We start from the raw sequence: 22,383 nt of genomic DNA on the forward strand, positions 1-22,383 counted from the left end.
GTCTTTTCGGAGTATTAATGAAATCATACCCCCCTCCCCCAACTTTTAGTCCCGAATTTAACAACTTCCAATGGTACAGCGTCTACGTTTGGACCAGACTAGTAATGTTGATCCTTTAACATTGTTGGACAAGATCTCAAAAATTGGAATCTCACAAGATGTTTGTATTAATGATTTAGGTATGCTTTTAGCTATGTATTTTCTCACTTTTCCTTTGATTTGATTTTATTGAATGCAAGTTGTACATAATTCTATGAGATCTACAATGATGGTAAATAGCACAACTGATATTCTACTATTCTATTTTCATTATATAATTGTATGTACAATTTACTGAAATATCAACTGTGTCCCTTAATATCTTGCACAACATCAATTCTTCCAATCATTGGCACAGTTATATTTGATTCTCATTGAAGTTCTGTTCTGGTGCTTTTGACTTTAATTTTCTTTTCATGTTTTCCTTTTTCCTTCATCTCCAGAACCTCCCGCGTTTGAAGTTCTCCCATCTCTCAAAAGACTGAAGCAGCGCATTAGTGCAGCTGGTCGTGGAGAATATGGTGCTGTTTTTATGTCAGGAAGGTGAAAACACTGGAAAACCTATTATTCTTTAATATCTAGACTGTCATTTTTGTATAAGTCATAGAAACATGCTAGAGCTGGCCCCAGGCACAAATATATTGTGTGTTTGTTTCTAAAGGTTTCTCCACACCCTTTGTATGTGATACTAATCCCTTCTGCCACAGAGCAATGCTGTCAGTCACTCTTCACAATTATTATCTCCTGTTCCTCCATATTTATCCCTTTATATTCCATTCAGAAATATGAGAGAATAAGGTTTTTCATCCTCTATGTTCTACAATTCTTTTATAATCAATTCTATCAAAGGTTATACATAAAAGTAAACTGAGGTATTAATTCTTCTGAAGTGGTCAATATTTTTCTTGATCTTCTTTCTTTTAGTTGTAATATGGAGTCATGATTTGAAAAGATGCAATCATTTTATATGCTGTCTGAATACATCTCATGCAGTGGAAGCACCATTGTTGGAATTGGCTCTCCTGATCCTCCACAATTTGTTTATGATGATGATGAATACAAAGATGTGTTCTTATCAGGTAAGCTTTGATAAATTAAACTTGAAAGTAGAAAATTACATCCATGTTTGATATATTGAAGCTCTAGTTCCATGTGCAGACATCCATTATCCAGAAGCTGAAATGAGTAATTCTACATTACTTATGATTTGGAAAGTGGGAAATGCATTTTTACCTGTTCACATTGGCTAATTTTACTTATATAGCATATAAGAATGTGCAGAGGTGCAACATGCATTTCATCTGCAAATTGAGTTGTCATCAGAAACATAAATCCCTTACAATATTATGTTAATTTGAAAAATTAACTAAGGTCAATTCAAATGCTCCTGTTGAATGAAGTCCTTAAAAGTTCTTCTCTAACTGCATTAACTGAAAGGGTTAATTTTATTTCAGCACTCAATGAAGTATTAATTTTATTTCTAATTTAAACTATATCATTGTTAATGTATATATGCACCAGATAAAAGTAATGCATTTACTGGGAAAAGGAGGTTATTTTAGTGAAACTATTTCAACAAGTGTATGCATTTTATATTACCAAGAAGTTAAGTACATATATTTATTAGATGGTGTTTTAGAATGAGCTTATGATGGATTTTGATTTTGATGTGAATTTCTCACCGTCATTTGCAGATGCCTATTTTCTCACTAGGGAGGCAAACCAGTGGTATCAAGAACCTGCTTCAAATCCTTCTTCTGCCTCTGCTTCTGTTGTTTCAGACTCTGTTTAAGCATATGGACTTTCAAGATAAGAAGACTGTAATGCAGAATTGCATTATCTTGTCTTTTTCTCCTGCATCATTCAATGATGTAAAAATTAAGTTTTGCAATTTAACTGCTGGGAAACAATAAAGTTAGAGAGATAATCGGTTGAATAAATATTAAGGAGGGCTTCTAAGAAGTAACAATGTCCGAATAATTTGTCGTGGTTATTAGCAATTATTCAGAGACCCTAAAAATAATGTTGCAAGTTAAAGATGATCTTAGTTCTGTTTCAAAGTTGGATGGTCTTTTTGATTTTTGAATCACTTAATGTAATTGACATTGGAATGTTTATATGGTGAAAAATTGATTTTTGATATTTTACCTGCACAGAATACTTGACAATTTTCTCCTTGCTATCCCTTTTTCAAGCTGGTATTAGCTTGGTGGGAAGTAGTATACATACGATATAAATGTAGAAATATTTATCAGAAGGTTAAATAAATGGTTCATGAACTACAAGTAAAATAAAATATAAAATATGAAATAAAATCTAAATATATAGTTATAAATATATGATATTAATAAAATAATAAAAAACATATTTAATTATATTCAGCATACAATCAATTTTATACAACAATAAAAAATAAAATAAAATAGCATAAACGTGGGATAGGTAGTCCAGCCAGAAATGCAAATAAACTCATTTTCTCAAATTATCCAAATTCATTTGATATATATATATGCTTTAAAGGTTTTCTTTTTAGATGCCAATCTGGCATCCTATTGAAATTGAATGCTACAGTATGCGGATATGTTGGTCGTCTATATATTAACACAGAATACGCCACCAATAACTCACTACAATCCTTCTATTAAACATATTGATGAAAATTTATTGAAAAAACACCACATTATACAAATATCTCTCGTAGATGATCTTCCACAAAATTTTAATTGTTTTTATTCCAATGTGTATCGTGACTATATCTATTTTCAAACCTGTCATATAAAAGAATTTACCTTGGCTTAAAAAACTTCATTACACAATTTATCATTGAACTATTATCATTCCCGAAATTGACCACTTAAAATATCTCTATCTAAATTTAAAACATTCCGTTTTCACTTTAATGATCCGTTTTTGGATAAGATATTCATACAATACGTGAAAAATTAAAAGTTGTAAAATGAAAATGAAAAGGTGATAAAATTAAGAAAATAATAATTATTAAATGATAAATTTAATAATTGAACCTTTGAAAAAATGTACCACTTGCCACTACACTGTCATAGGACTGGGGAATCATGGAATATGAGATTTTATCAGACATTCCACGGCTCTACCCAGTTTATACAGTGTCCTTTTGAGGCTGCAGTATAACAAAAATATCCGGTTTTGGACGTGGAAAACTTTTAGGTTTGAAAGTGAATTGTGCATGCGACGGTGAAGTGTACAGTGCATGTGAAATTCGACGCCTGTTTTTCACAGAAAGCTTACGACCAACATCATATGAACTATAGCATCATAAGAACAAACATCAAATCCACACATTTTTTGGTCTTTTTTTTTATTCATTTGATTTCTCCCCTCTACTCTACAGGGAGGGAGAAGAAACAAACTGTCTCGGTAAACTAAAAAGATCTTTCCCTTCAAATGGAGAACTCCATTCCCGAGAACCTGATGTTTCAGCAGGAGATACTCCACCATCTTGCAATCCAGGCAAGGGAACAATGCTACCATTAGAGGGTAATGATCTAATTGCTGGCTGAGGATCCACACCAGAAGCATTTGAGCCGTATAGAGCACTACTCTTTGTAAAAGGTGAAAGCCCAAGCAATAATGCATTAGACCTAGGTGGAGATAAGCCTCTATCCAAGGACCAATCAATGTTGGTATAATCAAATTGCATTGACCCACCAGTGCTCCAGTCTACTGGAGAAGTTGACCCTGAAGTTGCTGCAGATCCCAGCCCAGAAAAGAGTCCAAGAGAAGAAGCAGCAGCAAGCGTTGGAGACGCAGCCATTGTTCTATTCCATAGGCTACTCCCTCGGTTGGTTGCTTGCAGATCTACCGAACTGCTATTGCCAGCCACAAACTGTTGAGGAGGCTGACCCTGAAGTTGGTGGTACATTTGATTAGAACTGAAATAGTTTGAACTGAGGCTTTTAGAGCTAGGAGGGTGAGACATAAAGCCATTGGACTTCATAACTTCTACACTGTTAGTTGGATACCAACTGGCAGCTATTCCAGGAGGAGAAGAACTCAAGCTGGCAGCTGGAATCTGCTTTGTATTAACAGTTTGAGGCCGCTGCATCACAATTACTGGCTCCTTAGCTTGACCAGGTTGAAGGATCTTATAATCACCTCCAACAGCCACATAAGAAGCTTCTGTCTTAGAAGGTGTTGGTGACACTTGTAATGGTGATGCCAATGAGTAAGAAACCGAAGGATTAGATCCTGCACTTGGCCACCTCTTGTCAGCTGGTATTGAAGCTTGTTGAGGCTTTGCCCAATCAGACTTGGATTGGATTCTCTTAAGAGGCTGCATAGGTTTGTTGCTGGATTCCGCAGACCCTCCAGTAACTGCTTGCTTGGTATAGTTAAAATCCTTTTCATCTTTTTTGAGTTGATTCGGAGAAAGAATGGGTTTAGACTGTGGCCTAGCATTTTGATTCACAACTCCTGTCTGCTTACCATCAAATGAAGGAGGATCACCAACTTCATCTGGCTTTGGTGGACCAGATGGTCGATCCATCTTCAATTCTCTCAAAGACTCTGCAGCCTTGTCAAGATCACCCTCACAGGCAACAACTGCTCTTTCAACCTCCTGTTTTGAGAAACTGAACTTGATTTCTAGGTCTGCAATCTGAGCCAGTTCTTCTGATATATCAATTTTCAAATTACTCCCACTTATATTTGCATCTTTATGATTATCTGCTTCTTCACCACCTTCAAAGAGCCATGCTACTGATTCCTCAACCCTTCCTTCATTCAGTATCAATGCTACTGTTGCACGGTCGTGAGAAAATCCCATTGCCACAAGCTGTTGAGCAAGTGCCTCTAGTTTCCTTGACATAATATATCCACTGCAACGATCATGCAACTCTTGTGCCCGTCTTTCCTTCTGCCGTTGATGTTTCTTTTCATTCTTCTGGCGAATTTTCTCTCGTTTGTCATTATCCGCTCCTGGAACTGCCTCCAGTCGAACAGGAGGATTGGAAGATTTCTCTTTATGGTCCTCGGACTCACCAGACCAACTACCATTGTTAGAAACAGAATCATACTCCACACCAGCTACCACTGAGCCAGTAGGATGTTCATCTGTCTCATCTATATTCCGAAAACGACCATTTGATTGTACTTGGGATGTAGATGCCGGTTGCATCTCCAAAGTATGGAATGTTCCCAATAAAGGGTTGTATGCACTAGCTGGTACACCAGCTACTGCATTAGCAGATCCTGAAGACTTGGCAACAGGCTTCTGACCTTCTTTGCCTGCCTTTTTGTCTTTAGACTTAGATTTGGAAGGAGACATCTTTTTAGTAAAAAAGAATATGTCCCTGAAAAATAGAAGAGAAATAATCAGATTAAATTGTTTTTAGTGAACTAAGAAATTACTATAGAAGCAATATTATAGGCATCAACAAAATAAAAAAAAAAATCGCATCTACTAGACAACATTTTGTTAACATCAATACCATCATGCATATGGATCTGTTTGCAAACAACCAAGTGCTTTAAGGATTACAGGATGACAACAGAACCCAGTTTAAACTACTACCAACTACAGAAGGAAAAGGAAAACAGAGGGCGAGTAACCAATAAAAAAATATAATTCAACAAAACCAAATGGATTATATTTATCGTTAAAAGAAGTTTCCTCCAGAAGAAACTGCTTTTCTGTCCCCTGAATATTTGTGGCATGCATAGATTGAGTTCAAACCATGGTAGTTGAATCACGTATCTGAGAGCTTATTTTTCTTATCGCCATTCGTAAACATGTAAAAAACGTAACATGCAAGACATACAAAAATGTAGAGATGTAATTAACAACAACAATCACATTAAAAAAGAGTGGTTGTATAGTGGATAAATTAAGTTAATATTATAATGGTTGGATTGGGTTAGGTTGTATAGTGGTTTTAGATGGAGTCACCATTTACTTATTGGGCTTTAAAATGTTTTAAACAAAATGGGCTAAAATTTAAGGTTAAAAATGGGTCCCAATTCCAACCCACTAAAACCCTAAGGTTGTCATTACTCACAGACGCACACGATGCCGGCATGAGTGTCACTGCAGTGAGTAGCTACCATAGAGGTGCCACTGTCGCAAGGTCTGCTGGCTTCTTCTCCCTCATCAGCGAAGGCATTGAGGCATGCGGCAAGAGGCGCCATTGCGAGAGACACTGTTACAAGAGTTGTTGCAGCAAGAGTAGCCACCGTGGGAGGTGTCAGCATGAGAGGTGCCACTGCGAGTAACATCTCTGTCCATGGATGCTACGATTCAAGCTACGATTCGGGGTGATTCGAAGCGATTCAGAATTCGAATCATACGATATGAACAACATACGGGAGCAAAAACGAGTAGCCAAGCAATTCATATAGGTGGAGAATCATATCGTATCTTACAATTCGTATTGTGTTTCATACGATACTTACTACTATGGTTCAGACATAGATTCTCAAATGTTCTTGTTGCATTGGTTAGCAGTTTCCTTCTCTGGAATAACTTATTTATGTCCATGACGATCTCTATAAATTTAATGAGTACTAAAGGATTCATACAATGCAAAATCTATTTGACGACCAAAATAATGCTCTCTACAGAAGCACATTACAGAGCATGAAAATTGCATTGCTACCATTTTAAAAAACCAGAACGAAAAGCAAGAGTCAATAATTTGTTTCAATCTAAGTATTGAAAGAATGGAATCTAATAGTGATTAGTGCACAAATTGTATACAGATGCAACTACAGTGCTTTAATCAGGAAAAATTAAAACAATTAAAATTTTAAAACAACCAAAACAATACAAGCATCTCTCCACACTTTGTAACCCTTATCCCAAACAAAGTAGATAATTTGTTGTGTAAATTCCACATACACCCCCAGAAGTTTTTTAAAATTACAGTTACACTCCAAATATTTTAAAATCCTACACAGACCTGCACTTTGCTTTTAAAACATTACACTGACGTCCCTTTTTAATCACACATGCATCACTTAAATTTTTAAGAAACATTACACTTACACCCCCTAAAAGGGGGGCCATTATAAGGATAGAAAAAGGGGGTGAGTGTGATTCGAGAAAACCTGAGGAGATATTACTACAACTTGTTTAATCAAGTATAGAAAGGATGGAAACTGATAGAGTTCAGGAATCACGTAATCTAACAAAACCTGTTTGAGTAACGTAGGATATTGGAGAGGCCATGAACCGTTGCATCCATTCCTTAGACACTACTTCCTTTGCTTCTCTCTACTCTTCTCTTGTTTAATGTTTCTCCATAGCTTACAACAGAATTTCCCTCCAATTCTACCCCATGGCCGAGCTGGCAGTCAGTTACCACCAATCAGGCCAATTCCCTAGCAATATCCCCTACATATCCTTGTATACACCCTAACAAAAAAGATTTCCTAACAAATAAATAACTCAACACGCAGATACAACTACAGCACTTCAATCAGGTACAGGTACAATAATATCAAAATTTTCAACAAATATAAAGAACCAATAACAAAGATCCACTGAAACATTTCTCCCCTTATTTTGAAACCTAAGTGCAATAAATCAAGTTTCCAACAGGTCATAATTCCCATATACTTAACCTTCTACTACCATAAAAGATATACAATACAGGTCGGTCACCAAACAAAGGAAGGTACAAATATAGCATACTTGTCAAGTTCAATAAATATCGACATTCATTGCAGATAAGCCTTAGAAGACCCAGCGCCGTTCTATTTAGTCTTAGTCCTAACATCATCCAATATTACTAATCTATTACCAGACCTTCCTCTTCTGTACAGAATATTATGATGAAAATGAGGAAATTAGCAATTAGAATAGGACTACATGTCGTCAGTGGACTTCCCCGCAGTATATCGATATGTTGAAGGAACACTAACTTAAACAAAAATCACAAAATCAGAGTTATAAGTATTTGATTCATATTCTATTTTGGCACGCCCCCATGTAAATTTGGATAGACTAAATCAAATTATATACTTAACCTTCCACTCTTACTAACTATTTAATAGTTACCTTCAATCCCTTTTACTATGAAAAAAAAAAAAAAGACAATCTGAGCAGGATAAAAACATTACACACTCCTATTGCGGTAAAGTTCATCCCGAATTAAAAAACGAAGAAAATGATATTCCAACTTAAGCAAAGATCGTTACAGTCAACTTAAACACCGATAAGCAATTAATTAATACAGTAGTTTCAGTACTATACTAATGAAAGGCAGACACCTAAATATGTAACCTGCCTGCAACAAAGATAGCATTATCAGATACAGCAACACATACAATCAGTTGCACACAAACTCAACCACCAACATAGTCGTAATAGAACAAGCACATCATATAGTAAGGAAAAATATGAAAAAAATCATATTATCAACTACAGCTTATCCAATGCTACTAATTAAAGCCATTATTGTTGTTTCAGTCTTTAGAACATATTGCCGACGTGCACCCAGTACAGCACAATCAAAATCAGTAACACAAGCCAAAATTCACAGCAAATCCCGACCAAGGATCCATCAACAACAAAACCAAACTCAGACCAAATCCAAACGCGTCCCCGAAATTCCGATTCCAAAAATTCGAATAACCACTGAATGCTGAATGCAAATCGCGAAATTCCACAATTGCGAAAGCAAGAGAAAAATACAACTTAAACAACTGAAACCAAACATTAGAGTTTAATTGGCAATTTTTTTTTTATAATTATGGTTGAGCTTAAAAGGAAAAAAACTATGGAGAGAATTGAGAAGCAGAGAAAGAAGAAGGAGAAGAAAGAGAAGAAGAAAGAACCTGAGAATCAAGCTGTAGAACGGGAAAACGGTCGGCAACTTAGAGCGAGAACGAGAGAGATAGGTTTTTCGATGTTAAAAGTGAAATTGGGGGAATTAGGGTTTTGATTCAATGAAACTGAAGAGATCCGAAATTTTGCGAAAAGAGAAATGAAAAATTGTCAATATCCTAATAACGAAGCATATATAGTGAGGTTCAGTTGCTTTTTTCTTTGCTCTATTGAAAAAGTGTCTACCTTCTTTCTCTTATATCTCAAATAATAATTATAAAAAAATTATTTGCTTTTAAATTTTACATTTACTTTTTTATGTTTTGTCTTGTTATTTTCTAATCTTAAGTTTTAAGCAAAGTCGTTTAAAAATCTTAAACTATCAATTATAAAGAAGACATTAGATGTAAGATTAAAGATAAGTTCAATTTAATTTATCTCACTTTAACACGAAATTTAATTTAAAATTTGAAATCAAATTTGACTTAATTTAAGTTTGTGAACGCATGGTTAAGATGGATAATTCCACTAAATTCAAAATTATAATTATCTTACATATTATTTACCATGCAAGAACAAAAATTAATTGTATAAATTTAATATATAAAATATTCTACTATTATTTTTACTACTATTAATAATAATAATAATATTAATATACCAATAATGATGGACAAAGGTGATACTAATTTATGTCCTATAATTAAATAGTCCAATCATAATTGTTATAATAAAGTTGTAATGCTACATGGTGACTTGTAATTGACTTTAATAATGGAGTATCTGAAAAACACTAGAAGGGGTTAAATAGTGTCAATAGAAATTTTTTCACAACTCTTCTGATATAATACGTTATCGAGTTCTTGAAATCTTCTTTTAAATAATCGTAGACTCGACTTAATAGGATTTTGCAATAACTGCTTTTAGCGTGTTATTCATAATATATATATTCCAACGTTTTATTAAGAACTTATTGGGAATAAAGCACGATTGTAGGTTTTTACAAGAGAATCGTTTGGGTAAGAGAAGAGAAAATTGCACAAGAAATTTTATATTGGTTCACTCCAACTAAGCTACATCTAGTCTCCTCTGTAGAGGGTTCCATTATAATCTTCACCCGATTACAAATGAGTATTAGCACCACTCCTGGTACTCAGCAACCCAATCGAGATTTCCTTTGAGTATTCGCACCACTCCTAGTATTAAGTAACCCCGCCAAGATTTTCTTTGAGTATTAGCATCATTCCTAGTACTCAACAACCTTAGCCAAGATTTCCTTTGAGTTTTCGCATCATTCCTAGTACTTAGCAACCTTGCTAAGATTCCTCAACTCAAACAAAATTTAGTTGTAAGTATTTTAATTTTCTTCAAAATTGCAATCAACGATTGCTTACAGGTAGTTCAGACTATATTTCTCACATAGAGGATTTGATTACAATACAAAGTAATTTAAACACTCATAGGTTTTTCTCTCATCTCTCTTACAATTGTAAGCAACATGACAATGAACCTTGAGAATATCTCTTAATCTTTTTCTCTTCTCTTTTCTTCAGCTCAGATGTATTCTTTTTCTTGACCTCTTTCTCTTCTTTTTAGAATGAATATGTCGTTGTAAGCTCTTCTTTTCTTTTGCTCTTAAGATATGCTCTTGATTTTCTTCTTGAAAGATATTCTATTTATAGGCTTCATGAATATATGTCTGTTAAACTGAGTTTGTAGTTTATAGTCTTGATACCTGTGCTTTCTCTTTCTTCTATTCACAGCAGTCGTTGCGTAAGTCAACTTTGTTAGAGCAGGCATGCTTTATCAATCATTTGCTTGAAGTAGGTTGTACGATCTCTTTAAACATTGCTTCAAGTAAGGAAAATTTTGTGAATATCTTCTTTGTCTCTAACGTCCACTTTTTTATATTAGATCTGTAGCATTGTGGATGCGTGTAGTATAACTTATCTGCAAAATTATAGTAAACCATGCATGCAGTAGATATGTCTTTTCTTATCACTTTTGTTGATGGCAAACTCATAGCCAAGGGTCCAACCACTAGAAGTATGGTCAAGTTCCTCTAAGAAGAACCATCAATAAAAGGAGAAATAAAGGCATGTTTCACTTGGGCCATCATGGAAGAAGAAGTAGTATAGGATTTAGGCCTTGTATTCAGCCATATGGTGTAGGTTTGATTAAGGCTTGAAGACCTAAGTAGCATAAGATTTTTCTTAAGTTAGATATCCAAACCATGTGGAAAGTGTGTGCAATGTGTCATGCTTCCATTGAAAGAATTTTCTTTTTAAAAGGTAGTCACATGACACCCTAGGAGTGGAGAGGATTTCTTTTTGGTAGTAGCCACATGTTCCTCCACCATTGGAGATGATTTACTTTTAGTAGTGGCCACATGACACCCTAGGAATGAAGAAGATTGTGTTTTGTGAGTGGCCACATGTCCTCCCATCATTGGAGAGGTTAGAAGGCCTCATTTTTGGCCAATAAAAGCAAATGTGGGAGATCATGCTTTTAGGGTTAGAAAGAGACACCATTGGCCTAAAAATAGAGGTGTGTACACCCTTGTATTTAATCTTGGAAATTAGTAATGTTATGCTGCCCAATTGTAGCCTCATTCTTCCTTGATCAAGACTAGAACAACCCCAGAGGCCCTTCTAGTCACCAACCTCATGGAGTTGGCCTAACCTCTCCTTGAACCTTCAAACTGCACATCATCTCCATCCTATCACTAAAAGTCGTGAGCCTATCACCACAACCATCATTTACACATCATATCACCCCTTTCCCCACCCATTTTCGCAACCATATCCATCATAGAGACCATCTCCTTGCTTCGTCCTAAGCTTTGGCCCAACCTAGCTCAAGGAGGTTGTCATCAATTTGGAATCAAGAGCTTCAAGAGCTAAGTATTCTTGGTAGCTATCTATAAATTACCTCCAGTTGAGGCATCTAACATCAATTTAGTTTGTGAGCTTAGACCTCCAAGGAATATAATGACTACTGTAGGTTCATCAAAACCATGAGTGAGCGTCTTTCTCAACAAGCCTTTAAATTGGTCCGTGCTTGACCTAATGTTTCATCCATGCCCTGCCTAAAAGAAGAAATTTCCTGCTTACCTTTGTTTACTTTTGACTTTGGTAAGTATTTGTTCAGAAACTTTGCAACCACAGCTTCCCACTCAATAAAACTGTTTTCTGGAAAAGAGTTCAACCACATCTTAGCATTGCCTCCCAAAGAGAAAGGGAACAAGCTAAGTCTAATAGCTTCATCTGGCACACCATTGATCTTCACAGTATTGCATATTTCATTGAATGTGGTCAGATGCTCATATGGATTTTCATATGACAATCCATTGAATTGGTTGTTCTTCACCAATTGAATCAATGCTGGCTTCATCTCCATGTTTGCAGCATTAATCCTCGGCCTTGCTATGCTATTAAAATGATGAGGGCCAATAACTGTTGCATAATCTACCAAGGTACGTCTACCATTCACCTCTTCAGCCATATTTTTTGTCTCCTGGTCAGATATTTGAGGTGAAGGCTATAATATAGTCTCAGGAGAAGGGAAAAGTTCTCTGGACGTCCTGTTTCTCCTTTTTCTTCTACTATTCTCCATCCTTGCAAGAAGAGGTTCAGAAACTTTGTGCTTCCATTCCGAATTGTACCCTGCATACACTAGAGAACAAAACACTAGAGCACCCAATTAGCACTAAAAGATAAAAAAGATTAAAAAAATAAAAAGATAAAAAGATAAAATAAAAAGATAAAAATAAAAGATATACCGAATCGTATCAAGTAATATAAAATGGTAAGACCAAGTATCGTATCCCAAAGGACTCACGACACTTAATAGTTACGTGATTACCCAACTAATTAAGACTTTTAAAGAACAATTTAGTGATTTTGAATGCAAATGCTATAAAAGTAAATATGAATGCAATTTTGACCAATTGAAAGAAAAACACAAAGGGCGAATGTATGATGTTGTAAATATGAGACGCATATGTTGTTGGGGTTTAGATTTCACCAAGTTCCCTCTCATGCATACATGAATTCATCTTCTTCATTAATGTTAATATCACTTTCTAAATTACTTCAAACCCGATGTCTCGACGACGAAAGGCTATCCTTAATTACTAGTTTACAATGTCTTATCTCCCTAGCAATGAATTATCCATTACATATGCATAGAAGCTTACGATAACAAAAACTCATATCCCTATGTTTAGGTAATACTGCTTTTGGGAGCAATTCTCCAGATCTAGGTTTTCCCGTATGTGTCCATATCACGAAAACCAATAATCATGCCATGAATGAGTTAAACATAGCAAGCACTGAGCAAAAAAGAATAACCCTAACAATTAATGAAAGAAGCATAAATCTGAATTTGTGTCAATTTTGTCAAGAGATACCCTCTGTAGGTCGAGCTAATCCTTAAATAGGGCTGAATTGGGCCATGAGCCAACGTTGCCACCGCTCAACGCCCCTACTTAGGGAGGTCAGGCGTGCTTGCGAGAGAATGGCGCTCAACATCCAATGGACGGTGCTCAGGCGTGAAACGTTGCAGGAAAGATGGCGCTCAGCGCCCCAAAAAGGGCGCCCAGGCGTGACTGCAAAGCTCCAGCGCTGGGGGTCATGAAAGGGGTGCCCAAGCGTGAGTGCGACCTTCTGTAACCTTATCTACTGGTGCTCTTTTTGTCCTTTATGAGTTCCAACTTCTTGACAACTTAACTCCTCTTCCAATTCATCCCAATTTCCTACAAAACTAAGGGAAATTAGTGATAAAATCTTCAAGTGTAACCTCAACTCTCTTATTTCCCAAAATAAACCAAAATCAAGAGAACAAACAAGTTTCTAAGTCAAAAAGGGTTCATTTAATATCAAAATTTACTACTAAATAACGGTGAAATCAACCGTAATCACCCCAAAAACTTGTTAAGATATCGACAAGTGTACCAAATCGTATCAAGTAATAATAAATAGTAAGACCAAGTATCGTTTCCCAAGAGACTCACGACACTAAACAGTTATGTGATTACTCAACTAATTAAGACTTTTGAAGATCAATTTAGGGGTTTTGAATGCAAATGCAATAAAAATAAACATAAATGCAATTTGATCAATTGATGCTAAACACAAAGATGAATGGATGATATTGAAAATATGAGATGAATATGTTGTTGGGGTTTAGATTTCACCAAGTTTCCTCCCATGCATGTATATGAGTTAATCTTCTTCATTAATGTTAATATCACTTTCTAAATTACTTAAAACCCGATGTCTCAGCGAAGAAAGCCTATCCTTAACTACTAGTTTACAATGTCTTGTCTCCCTAGCAATTAATTCTGCATTACATACACAATAAGCTTAAGATAACCAAAACAGATATCCCTTTGTCTAGGCAATACTACTTTGGGAGCAATTCTTCTGATCTAGGTTTCCCCGTACGTGTCCATATCACGAAACCAATAATCATGCCATGAATGAGTTAAACATAACAAGCATTGAGCAAAGAAGAATAACCCTAAGAATTAATGAGAGAAGCTTAAATAAATAAGAATCAATTCAAATACATGAGAGTTCACAAGGTTACATCATCCCCCAACAAAAAGAATGTTTAGTTCCTCATCGTCATAGAGAAACTAGATGAACAATAGAATTGAAAAGATAGACAAACCTTAAAAACTGAAGAGGAGAGCTTCCGCATCCACTTCTGCCTTTAGAGAGTTGGAAAAAATCTGAATTTGTGTCAATTATGTCAAGAGATACCCTCTTTAGGTCGAGCTAATCCTTAAATAGGGTTGAATTGGGCCATGGGCCAACATTGCCACCGCTCAACGCCCCTACTTAGGGTGCTCAGGCGTGCTTGCGAGAGAAAGGCGCTCAGCGTCAAATGAAGGGCGCTTAGGCATGAAAAGTTCAGCGTCCTAAAAAGGGCGCTCAGGCGTGACTGCGAAGCTCCAACGCTGAGGGTCATGAAAGGGGCGCCTAAGCGTGAGTGCGACCTTTTGTAACCTTCTCTTCTGGTGTTCTTTCTGTCCTTTATGAGTTCTAACTTCTTGACAACTTAATTCCTCTTCCAATTCATTCCAATTTCGTACAAAACCAAGGGAAATTAGTGATAAAATCTTAAAGTGTAATCTCAACTCTTATTTCCCAAAATAAACCAAAATTAAGAGAACAAACGAGTTTCTAAGCCAAAAAAGGTTCATTTAATATCAAAATTTACTCTTAAATAACGGTGAAATCAACCGTTATCACACCAAAAACTTGTTAACATATCGCCAAGTTATCGAATCGTATCAAGTATATAAAATGGTAAGACCAAGTATCGTATCCCAAATGACTCACGACATTTAACAGTTACATGATTACCTAACTATTTAAGACTTTTGAAGAACAATTTCGTGATTTTGAATGCGCATGTTTGAAAGTGATAAAGGCATTTTGTTGTTGAGCCTCTCTAGCCAAATAAGCTTACCTTGTTTTGATCCTTTGATAACCCCTTTTGAGCCTATACTTTCCCCCATTTCTTTGTTTTGAAGCTCATACACTAGCCCTAAGTGAAAAAACCATTATTACCTTAGCCTTAGGGAATTTTGGAGCTTTGGAATTGTTTTGGGAATAAGTGTGGTCTCTTGGAAGTTTCAGAGGAATTGGCTAGTGAGTCCTCTTCTTATCGTGTTTTTGTAAATATGTGGTGTATCTTGTCTCTTGAAGTAAAGAAAAGAGACAGGATGAAAAAAAAAGAGAGTAGAAAAACAGTAAAAAATGAAAAAAAAATTGTGAAAAAATTGTGAATAATGGAGTCAAGAAGAGGATTGAATTAGAGGTTTGGGTGTGATTTTATTGTGTTTACACTTGTTCCCCATTGCTCCTCTATTTCTTTTGGTTTATAGCTTCTCATCCATATTTATCCTCCCTTGTCCTTGACCCCATTACATCCATTAAAGACCTTTCGATTTGAACATGCATATGTTTGGAGTGTTAATTTTAGAGGCTCGCCAAGTCTGTTGTTGTTTGCTTTCTTGAGTGCATTGAGTTGACATTGTTTACCCTAGACACTTGAGAGAGAAACACTGATAGTGCATCTGTGAGGTTTTGTTACTTTTGATTCACCTCTTGAGCTGATTGATCATTTTTCCATGTCTTGAATTGCTTGGATTATTTCATGAGTATCTACTTTCCTTGATTCTGTGTTGGATATTGTCTACTTCTATTCTCTGTCCAGATTTCTTGAGGACTGTGTAATTTTGTTTCTGTCCTTGTGAGTCTTTGTTTTCTGTGTGTTGAGTTTGTGTCGTACGCTTGATGTCCTCTGAACTATTCCTTGATCTGCGTCTTGATTTTGCCCAGGAGTGCAAAAGACTAAGTGTGGTCTATTTTGATGAGTCAATATTTTCTTGACTTTACTTAGTTTAGTGTGCTAGAATTAATCAGGGAATTGTGCTTAAATATCCGGTATTTTTCCGTTTTTGCTAATTGTGCTTAATTTGACCAAAAATTCTTATTTTAATTAATTTGAATTATTTGAGCTAATTATTTTCATTATTAATTGTAGGAAAATTGTTGGATAATATTTGGGACATTTTGGATGTCAAAAGAAAATGCCACATCAAATATACTTTAAACTAAAATGAGTGAGGAGGTGTGGATTTAAATTATGGGAGTGCACATGGAGATGGGCTTGATTGGAGAAGCTATGAAGTGGTGATTCATTTCGTGAAGCAGTAGTGGTGTCACGTTTTGGTCCAGCAAGCATGGGAGGTGCCAGCGTTCAAGTCTTCACACGGTCCCTTGGGGGAAAGAAGCCTTCAATTTGGAAGAAGGGGGCTGGAATGGGAAGCACGGTTACGAGCTGGAAGATAAAGCTCTGAAGTTGTTATCTTAGTCCAACAACTCAAGGGATGTATTTAGCTACTGCACGGTGAAGGAAATAAGGAAGGCTGATGCGTTTTTGCTTAAAAGGAGAGCATGGCAAGCACAAGCAGGATTTTTCCAGCTTTAACAAATAGAAGCACATGGTGAAAATGGGTTGGTTTTAGGGTGCAAAAGAAGAAGTTGTCCAGCAGTTGCTGCATCCAGAAGCTGAGGTCCAGCACGCTCATTTTGGAAGAGAAGTCCAGCAAGCACAAGCGGACAACAGCTTGGAGTGTGGGCACCACTGTTCAAGGAATTTGGCAACATCCGTGGAAGAGGGAAGCAGAAAAAACACACGGACACCAACAAATGGAGGGTCCACCTTTGCTTACTTTTGGCACATTGGAGAAAGAAAAAATGTTAGGGAGACAAACACACGCAAAAGCTGTTGGAAAAACCACAATTTTATTTTTGTCTTTCTTGGAAAAGCACCTCACGGCAACAATAAAAGGGGGAGTGGGAGCAGCCAGAATGAGTAGGGGTTTACGGCCTGGAGAGGCTCTCTCTTCCAGTAGCTCTCAGTTTTAGTCCCAGCAGTAGTGTAGTTCCTGAAAAATGTAGTGTACTGTAGTTTAGTGTTTTTCCAATAGAAGTAGAGGAGGTTCCGTGAAGGAGGTGGAGCTGGATTCTCGGTCCAGCAGAGGGAACAGTGGACGGTTGGAACAGAGAACACAGTGCAGAGAATGGAAGGTTATGGTTGAAGGAAAATGGTGTGCACGTTCTAATTTTATTTTCTTGTAGGCTGTACTAAATTCTTGCACAATTTAAATGAAAGTTGGTTTCATTTTCTGTTGTTAAATTTCCTGATCATTTTACTACTTCTGTTTTGTTGTTATAATTTAATTTCTGTTGCAATTTACTTTCTGTCGTTGTTTGCCTATCGTTTAATTTCTACTGTTGTCTTCACTGCGTTGTTGATTATTTTGCATTAAATCATTCGCTATAATTTTGTTCTAAGTATTTTGCTGTTGTAATGTTGATTATGTTTTCAAATTTGAAATTTACTATCTTTTGTTTTAGCTGTTTACTGTATTTTCGTTTTTTTGATTATGTTTTCTTATTCTGTTATTTTCGTATTTACTATTCCAAATCTGTTTTTGCTGTTTACTGTATTTTCGTTTTAATTGTACCAATTTCGTTTTTACCATTTTTAATTTTGTTTTACTGTTTTGAATTTTAATTCAGTCGTGTTTAAATTTTACTGGAACCAAAAATCATAAACCCCCCCACTTCGTGTTGACCTGAGACTGAACCACAATATTGGTCCTTAAGAGACGACCTAGGAGTCACTTCCTAGTTTATACTGCATTAATTTTGCAATCAATTTTGTGTGAGGTGCGACCCTCTCAACATTTATCAAGGAGCATTTGTGTTTTGAAGTTAGTAATTTTGATGATGCTACAAAGTGAAGAATATGAAGACTCTTGCTGCGTCAAGTTTAAAAGCATATCTGCACAATGATCAGCAAAGAAAAAGAACAAAAGTAAGTTACAGACCGAACAGTCGCTATCAGACGAAGACGAACGACTACAATCAGATAAAGCCCAGGTCGAACACTGTTTATGGCCGGACACTGTTCAAGGCCAAACACAGCTTAAGACCGAAAGGTAGAAGGCATGACCAAGATCAAATAGGGCATTAACGAGACCGAGCGGGTGGACTGATAATAGCTCAAAAACTGTTATTTTTATACTTAATTTTGACATCAAAAACAACCTTTATGACTTAGAAACTAGCTTGGAATCATGCTTTTGCTTATGTTTTGGAAATAAGAGAGTTGAATGGGTTTTATGCTTGGTTTTCCTTGTTTTGCAGGTTCTAAGATGAATTGACTGAAAGAAGTTAAGTAGTCACACTTTTTTCACCCCTTAGAGGAGGATTTTGGATGCTCAAGCTCTATTCTTCGACTTCTAGGGTTTTATCTTTCATTCTTTCATTATTTTTCATCTAGTTTCACCATGTCTATTGTGAACTAAACCTTCATTATTACTGGGGAACCGATGTAATCCTTTGAAACTCTCATGTATTGAATTGGTTCTTTAATCTAGATGCTTTCTTTCATTAATTGTTAGGGTTTTTCTTCTATACTCTATGCATGCTTGTCTAACTCATTCAATTGCATGATCATTGATGTTATTTGTATGGACACATATAAGTAAATGTAGAACTGAAGAAATTCTCCCAAGAGCAATATTGCATAGACATAGGGATAGAAGGATTGGTTGCCTTTAAGCTTCTGTGCGAATGTAATGCATGAATAATTGCTAGGGATTAGGAGTAGGCTTTAAGCTTCTCCCTAATCACGAGTTCATACAATTCCTAGCATTCCTAATGATCAGTTCATAAGTTCAGGAGCTTAACGACAACCAATATGATATTGGGAGAAATTCCCTGGATCTAGACTTCCCGGTACGCGCCCGTATCGACAAAACCAATAATCATGCATCGAATGAGTTAAACAATGCAAGCATTACGCAAAGAGGAAAAACCCTAACTAATGATGAAAGAAAGCATAAGTCTTAATTAAAAGATGTAAAAACAGATTCCATATATGAGAGCTTCAAAAGATTACATTGATTCCCCAACAAACATATAGAGTTTAGTTCACCATATTCATGGTGAACCTAGATGAATTACAATGAAAGAATGAAAGATAAAACCCTAAAAAGGTGAAGAGGAAGCCTCAGCATCCAAGATCCTCCTTCAAAGGGGTGGAAGAGAGAGTGTTTTCTTCGTTCCAGCCAAAGATACAAACCCTAGGAAACCCTAAAGCTTATATATTATTCGTAAATTACAGAAAATTAGGTCCAAGCCCATTAAAGTGCCGCTCAGCGGTAAAGTACCGCTCAGCGGTAAGTGCGTGTCACGTTTCTTCCCCTCAGCGGCCATTTTGCCCCTCAGCGGTCCTCCCGTGAGCTCCTGAGTGCCGCTCAGCGGTAAACTGCCGCTGAGCGGTGACTTCGGCTTCTTCTTTTGCACTTTTTGATGTCTTTTCTGATTCCATCTCTCTCCTTCTTCACTTCTTTCACCAAATTCACCTTAAAACCTGCACAAAAACACTGAAATCAAGCATAAACCTGTCCAGCTCTCTTATTTCTAAAAATATGAAGAAAAGCATGATTTCAAGCTAGTTTCTAAGTGTAAAGGTTGCTTTTAGTGTCAATTTTAAGCATGAAAATAACAGTTTTTCAACTGTTATCAATGGGGTGCCAGACGAAGCTATCAAACTTAGCTTGTTTCCTTTCTCATTGGGAGGCAATGCTAAGCTTTGGTTGAATTCTTTCCCAGAAGAAAGTTTCACAGAGTGGGAAGCAGTGGTCACAAAATTTTTAAACAAGTACTTTCCACAATCTAAGGTGACCAAAGGCAAGCAAGAGATTTCTTCATTTAAACAGGGCATGGAAGAATCACTAGGGCATGCATGGGACAGGTATAAAAGCTTGCTAAGAAAAACACCCACGCATGGCTTTGAAGATCAGGAAGTAGTCTTAACTTTCCTTGGAGGGCTTGGTTCACAAACCAAGATGATGCTGGATGCCTCAGCAGGAGGCAATATTAAATGGAAAACTCCAGAGGAAGCAACAGAGATTATAGAAAACATGGCTACTAGTGATAATGAGCTACACAATGAGAGAAGAGCTCCTATGCAAAAAGGAGTCCTCCAATTACAGACACATGATGCCCTGCTAGCTCAAAACAAAATTCTAACTCAACAGCTGGAGACTCTGACTAAAACTCTTGCACAATTATCCAAAGAGTTGAAAACTGCTGCACAGGTACAAACCCAGTTGTGCGAATTGTGTGGAGGCGACCATATCAATGGTCAATGTGCCTTTCCAGTTGAAGCCGTAGAGGATGTAAACTACATGACCAATCAGTATCGTCAAGGAGGCTACAATCAGGGGTGGAAACCACACCCAAGTATTGATCAAGGGCAAACTGGGCAAGCTGGTCAATATAATAAGCAGCAGCAGCAACCCACCTTATGGCAACAGTTATCTATGCTTAATGAAAGGTCCATGAGGATGGAGGAAACTCTCAACAATTTCATACAGAAGACTGAGTCTACACAGAAGAGCACTGAAGCTGCTATCAAAAATTTGGAGACTTAGATGGGGCAGATCACCAAACAGGTGGAAGAAAGGCCAAGTAGAAATTTTGGGGCTAATACTGAGGTTAACCCCAGAGAAGAGTGCAAGGTGGTGTAGAGTGTTGATGATGAGAAAGTTGAGTTAGATACAGAAGAGAGAAGAGAAATAGAGAGCAAAAGCACTTTTCCTTTTCCAATCCATCAAGGGAAACAACTGGACTTCACAGAATTATTCAAAATGGTGGATAATGATGCACCTTGGGAACAGATTCTACAACAGATTACGGTTTACACTAAATCTAATGAAGAAATCTCTACAAAGAAAAGACGTAGAGATGATGAGGCAAAGGAGTGTATAACTGTTAAAAAAGAGTCATTCCCTCCTAAAGCAACAAATCCAGGCAATTTTTCTATCCCTTGTACCATAGGGAAGAAAAGGGTGAAGAAAGCTCTTCTTGATCTAGGTTCAAGTGTTAACTTGATACCTTACTCTTTACTGGAGCAAATTGGCAATGTTAATGTGAAACCTGTAAAGGTTAATCTAGTAATGGCCGATGGATCTTCAAAGGAGCCATGTGGGATTGTAGAGGACATTATAGTTTGTGTTGGCAAACTTCAGTTCTTGGCAGACTTTGTGGTGATGCAGATGGAGACAGAGAATATACCTATCATACTTGGAAGACCGTTTATGAAAACGGCCAGAGCTATCATTGATGTAAATGAAGGTATAGTGGTGCTCCAGGACAGGGAGGAGAGAGTGGTTATAGACGTCTTTAAAGTTGAGACGCAAACACAGGAGGAAGAAGCTAGTTATAAAGCTGCATTTCAAGATGCACCCATGACTAGCCGTAAAGATGAAAATCTCAAGGTTGCAGGTAACCATTGTTTGTTGTTTCAGGTAAACAAGGAAGAAAAGATTGGAAGAGGAGGAGAAATTCCTGGTGACTGGGAGAAAAGAAGACCCCAACTTGGTACACCTGTGAGAATCAAAAACAAGTTGTGGGTTGTGAAGGGATTTAAAGAGAAGGAGATGATAGAGATAGAGTCTCCACATTCTAGAAGGACCAAAATAGTTCACAGGAAACAGCTGAGGAGTTGGTGGGATGACAACATCAACTATAAAGAAGGAACTTGAGCTTTACTGGGTCAAGCTAATGACGTTAAAAGAGCGCTTGCTGGGAGGTAACCCAGTGATTTTAGAACTTTTAAATTTTACTTTGGTTTGTAATCTTTAAATCTGTTGAACATTATATTGCTGAACATAGCATCTACTGAAGGATGCCAGTTGGATATAGCATCTACTGAAGGATGCTAAGTGTGTAACACCTACTGACGGGTGTTGGTAAGTTTTTAACACCTATTGATGGGTGTTGGTGAGATTTTAAACACCTATTGATGGGTGTTGGTGGACTTTGGGTCAGGCTCGTGACGTTAAACAAGCGCTACCTGGGAGGCAACCTAGTTGATTGATTGTTTTTGTTTGTTTTATTTTAGTTAGGGTTTGCATAAGTATTTTAAGCATTGAATTGCAG

The 22,383-nt window shown here is 36.7% G+C and overlaps 2 protein-coding genes across 4 annotated transcripts in view; one reads left to right on the forward strand and one right to left on the reverse strand.

Moving 5' to 3' along the window:
• The window catches only part of LOC124840685 (4-diphosphocytidyl-2-C-methyl-D-erythritol kinase, chloroplastic-like), a 4,414-nt gene extending 2,233 nt beyond the window's left edge, over window positions 1-2,181 (forward strand). The window contains exons 8-11 of the mRNA XM_088108176.1: window positions 80-179; window positions 483-582; window positions 1,033-1,118; window positions 1,734-2,181. Coding sequence (XP_087964302.1) covers window positions 80-179; window positions 483-582; window positions 1,033-1,118; window positions 1,734-1,831 — 384 coding nt within the window. The 3' untranslated portion in view covers window positions 1,832-2,181. The remainder of the gene's footprint in view (window positions 1-79; window positions 180-482; window positions 583-1,032; window positions 1,119-1,733) is intronic.
• Window positions 2,182-3,302: 1,121 nt separating this feature from the next.
• Window positions 3,303-9,016, reverse strand: LOC124840682 (uncharacterized). Of its 3 annotated transcripts, none has more exons than XM_088108171.1 (3): window positions 8,854-9,016; window positions 7,210-7,429; window positions 3,303-5,369 (listed from the first exon to the last, which is right to left on the reverse strand). In XM_088108171.1, the coding sequence occupies exons 2-3, from the start codon at window positions 7,257-7,259 to the stop codon at window positions 3,404-3,406; spliced, it is 2,016 nt and encodes a 671-aa protein (XP_087964297.1). In that variant the 5' UTR covers window positions 7,260-7,429; window positions 8,854-9,016; the 3' UTR covers window positions 3,303-3,403. The 3 variants fall into 3 exon arrangements, with proteins under 3 accessions (XP_087964297.1, XP_087964298.1, XP_047172738.2); XM_088108172.1 differs by lacking the exon at window positions 7,210-7,429 and adding an exon at window positions 6,075-6,318 and having other exon boundaries at window positions 8,854-9,015; XM_047316782.2 differs by lacking the exon at window positions 7,210-7,429 and having other exon boundaries at window positions 8,854-9,015.
• Window positions 9,017-22,383: the final 13,367 nt, after the last annotated feature.

Source organism: Vigna umbellata, chromosome 3 (assembly GCF_029865625.1).
Source record: "Vigna umbellata cultivar VRB3 chromosome 3, Vumbellata_1.0, whole genome shotgun sequence".
NCBI lineage: Eukaryota > Viridiplantae > Streptophyta > Magnoliopsida > Fabales > Fabaceae > Vigna > Vigna umbellata.

Coding starts and splice junctions, on each gene's coding strand:
- LOC124840682 (XM_088108171.1), bottom strand. CDS start 7,259: ATGGATGCAACGGTTCATGGCCTCTCCAATATCCTACGTTACTCAAAC. Junction 5,370..7,209: donor ATCCTACGTTACTCAAACAG/GTTTTGTTAGAT, acceptor TCTATTTTTCAG/GGACATATTCTTTTTTACTA.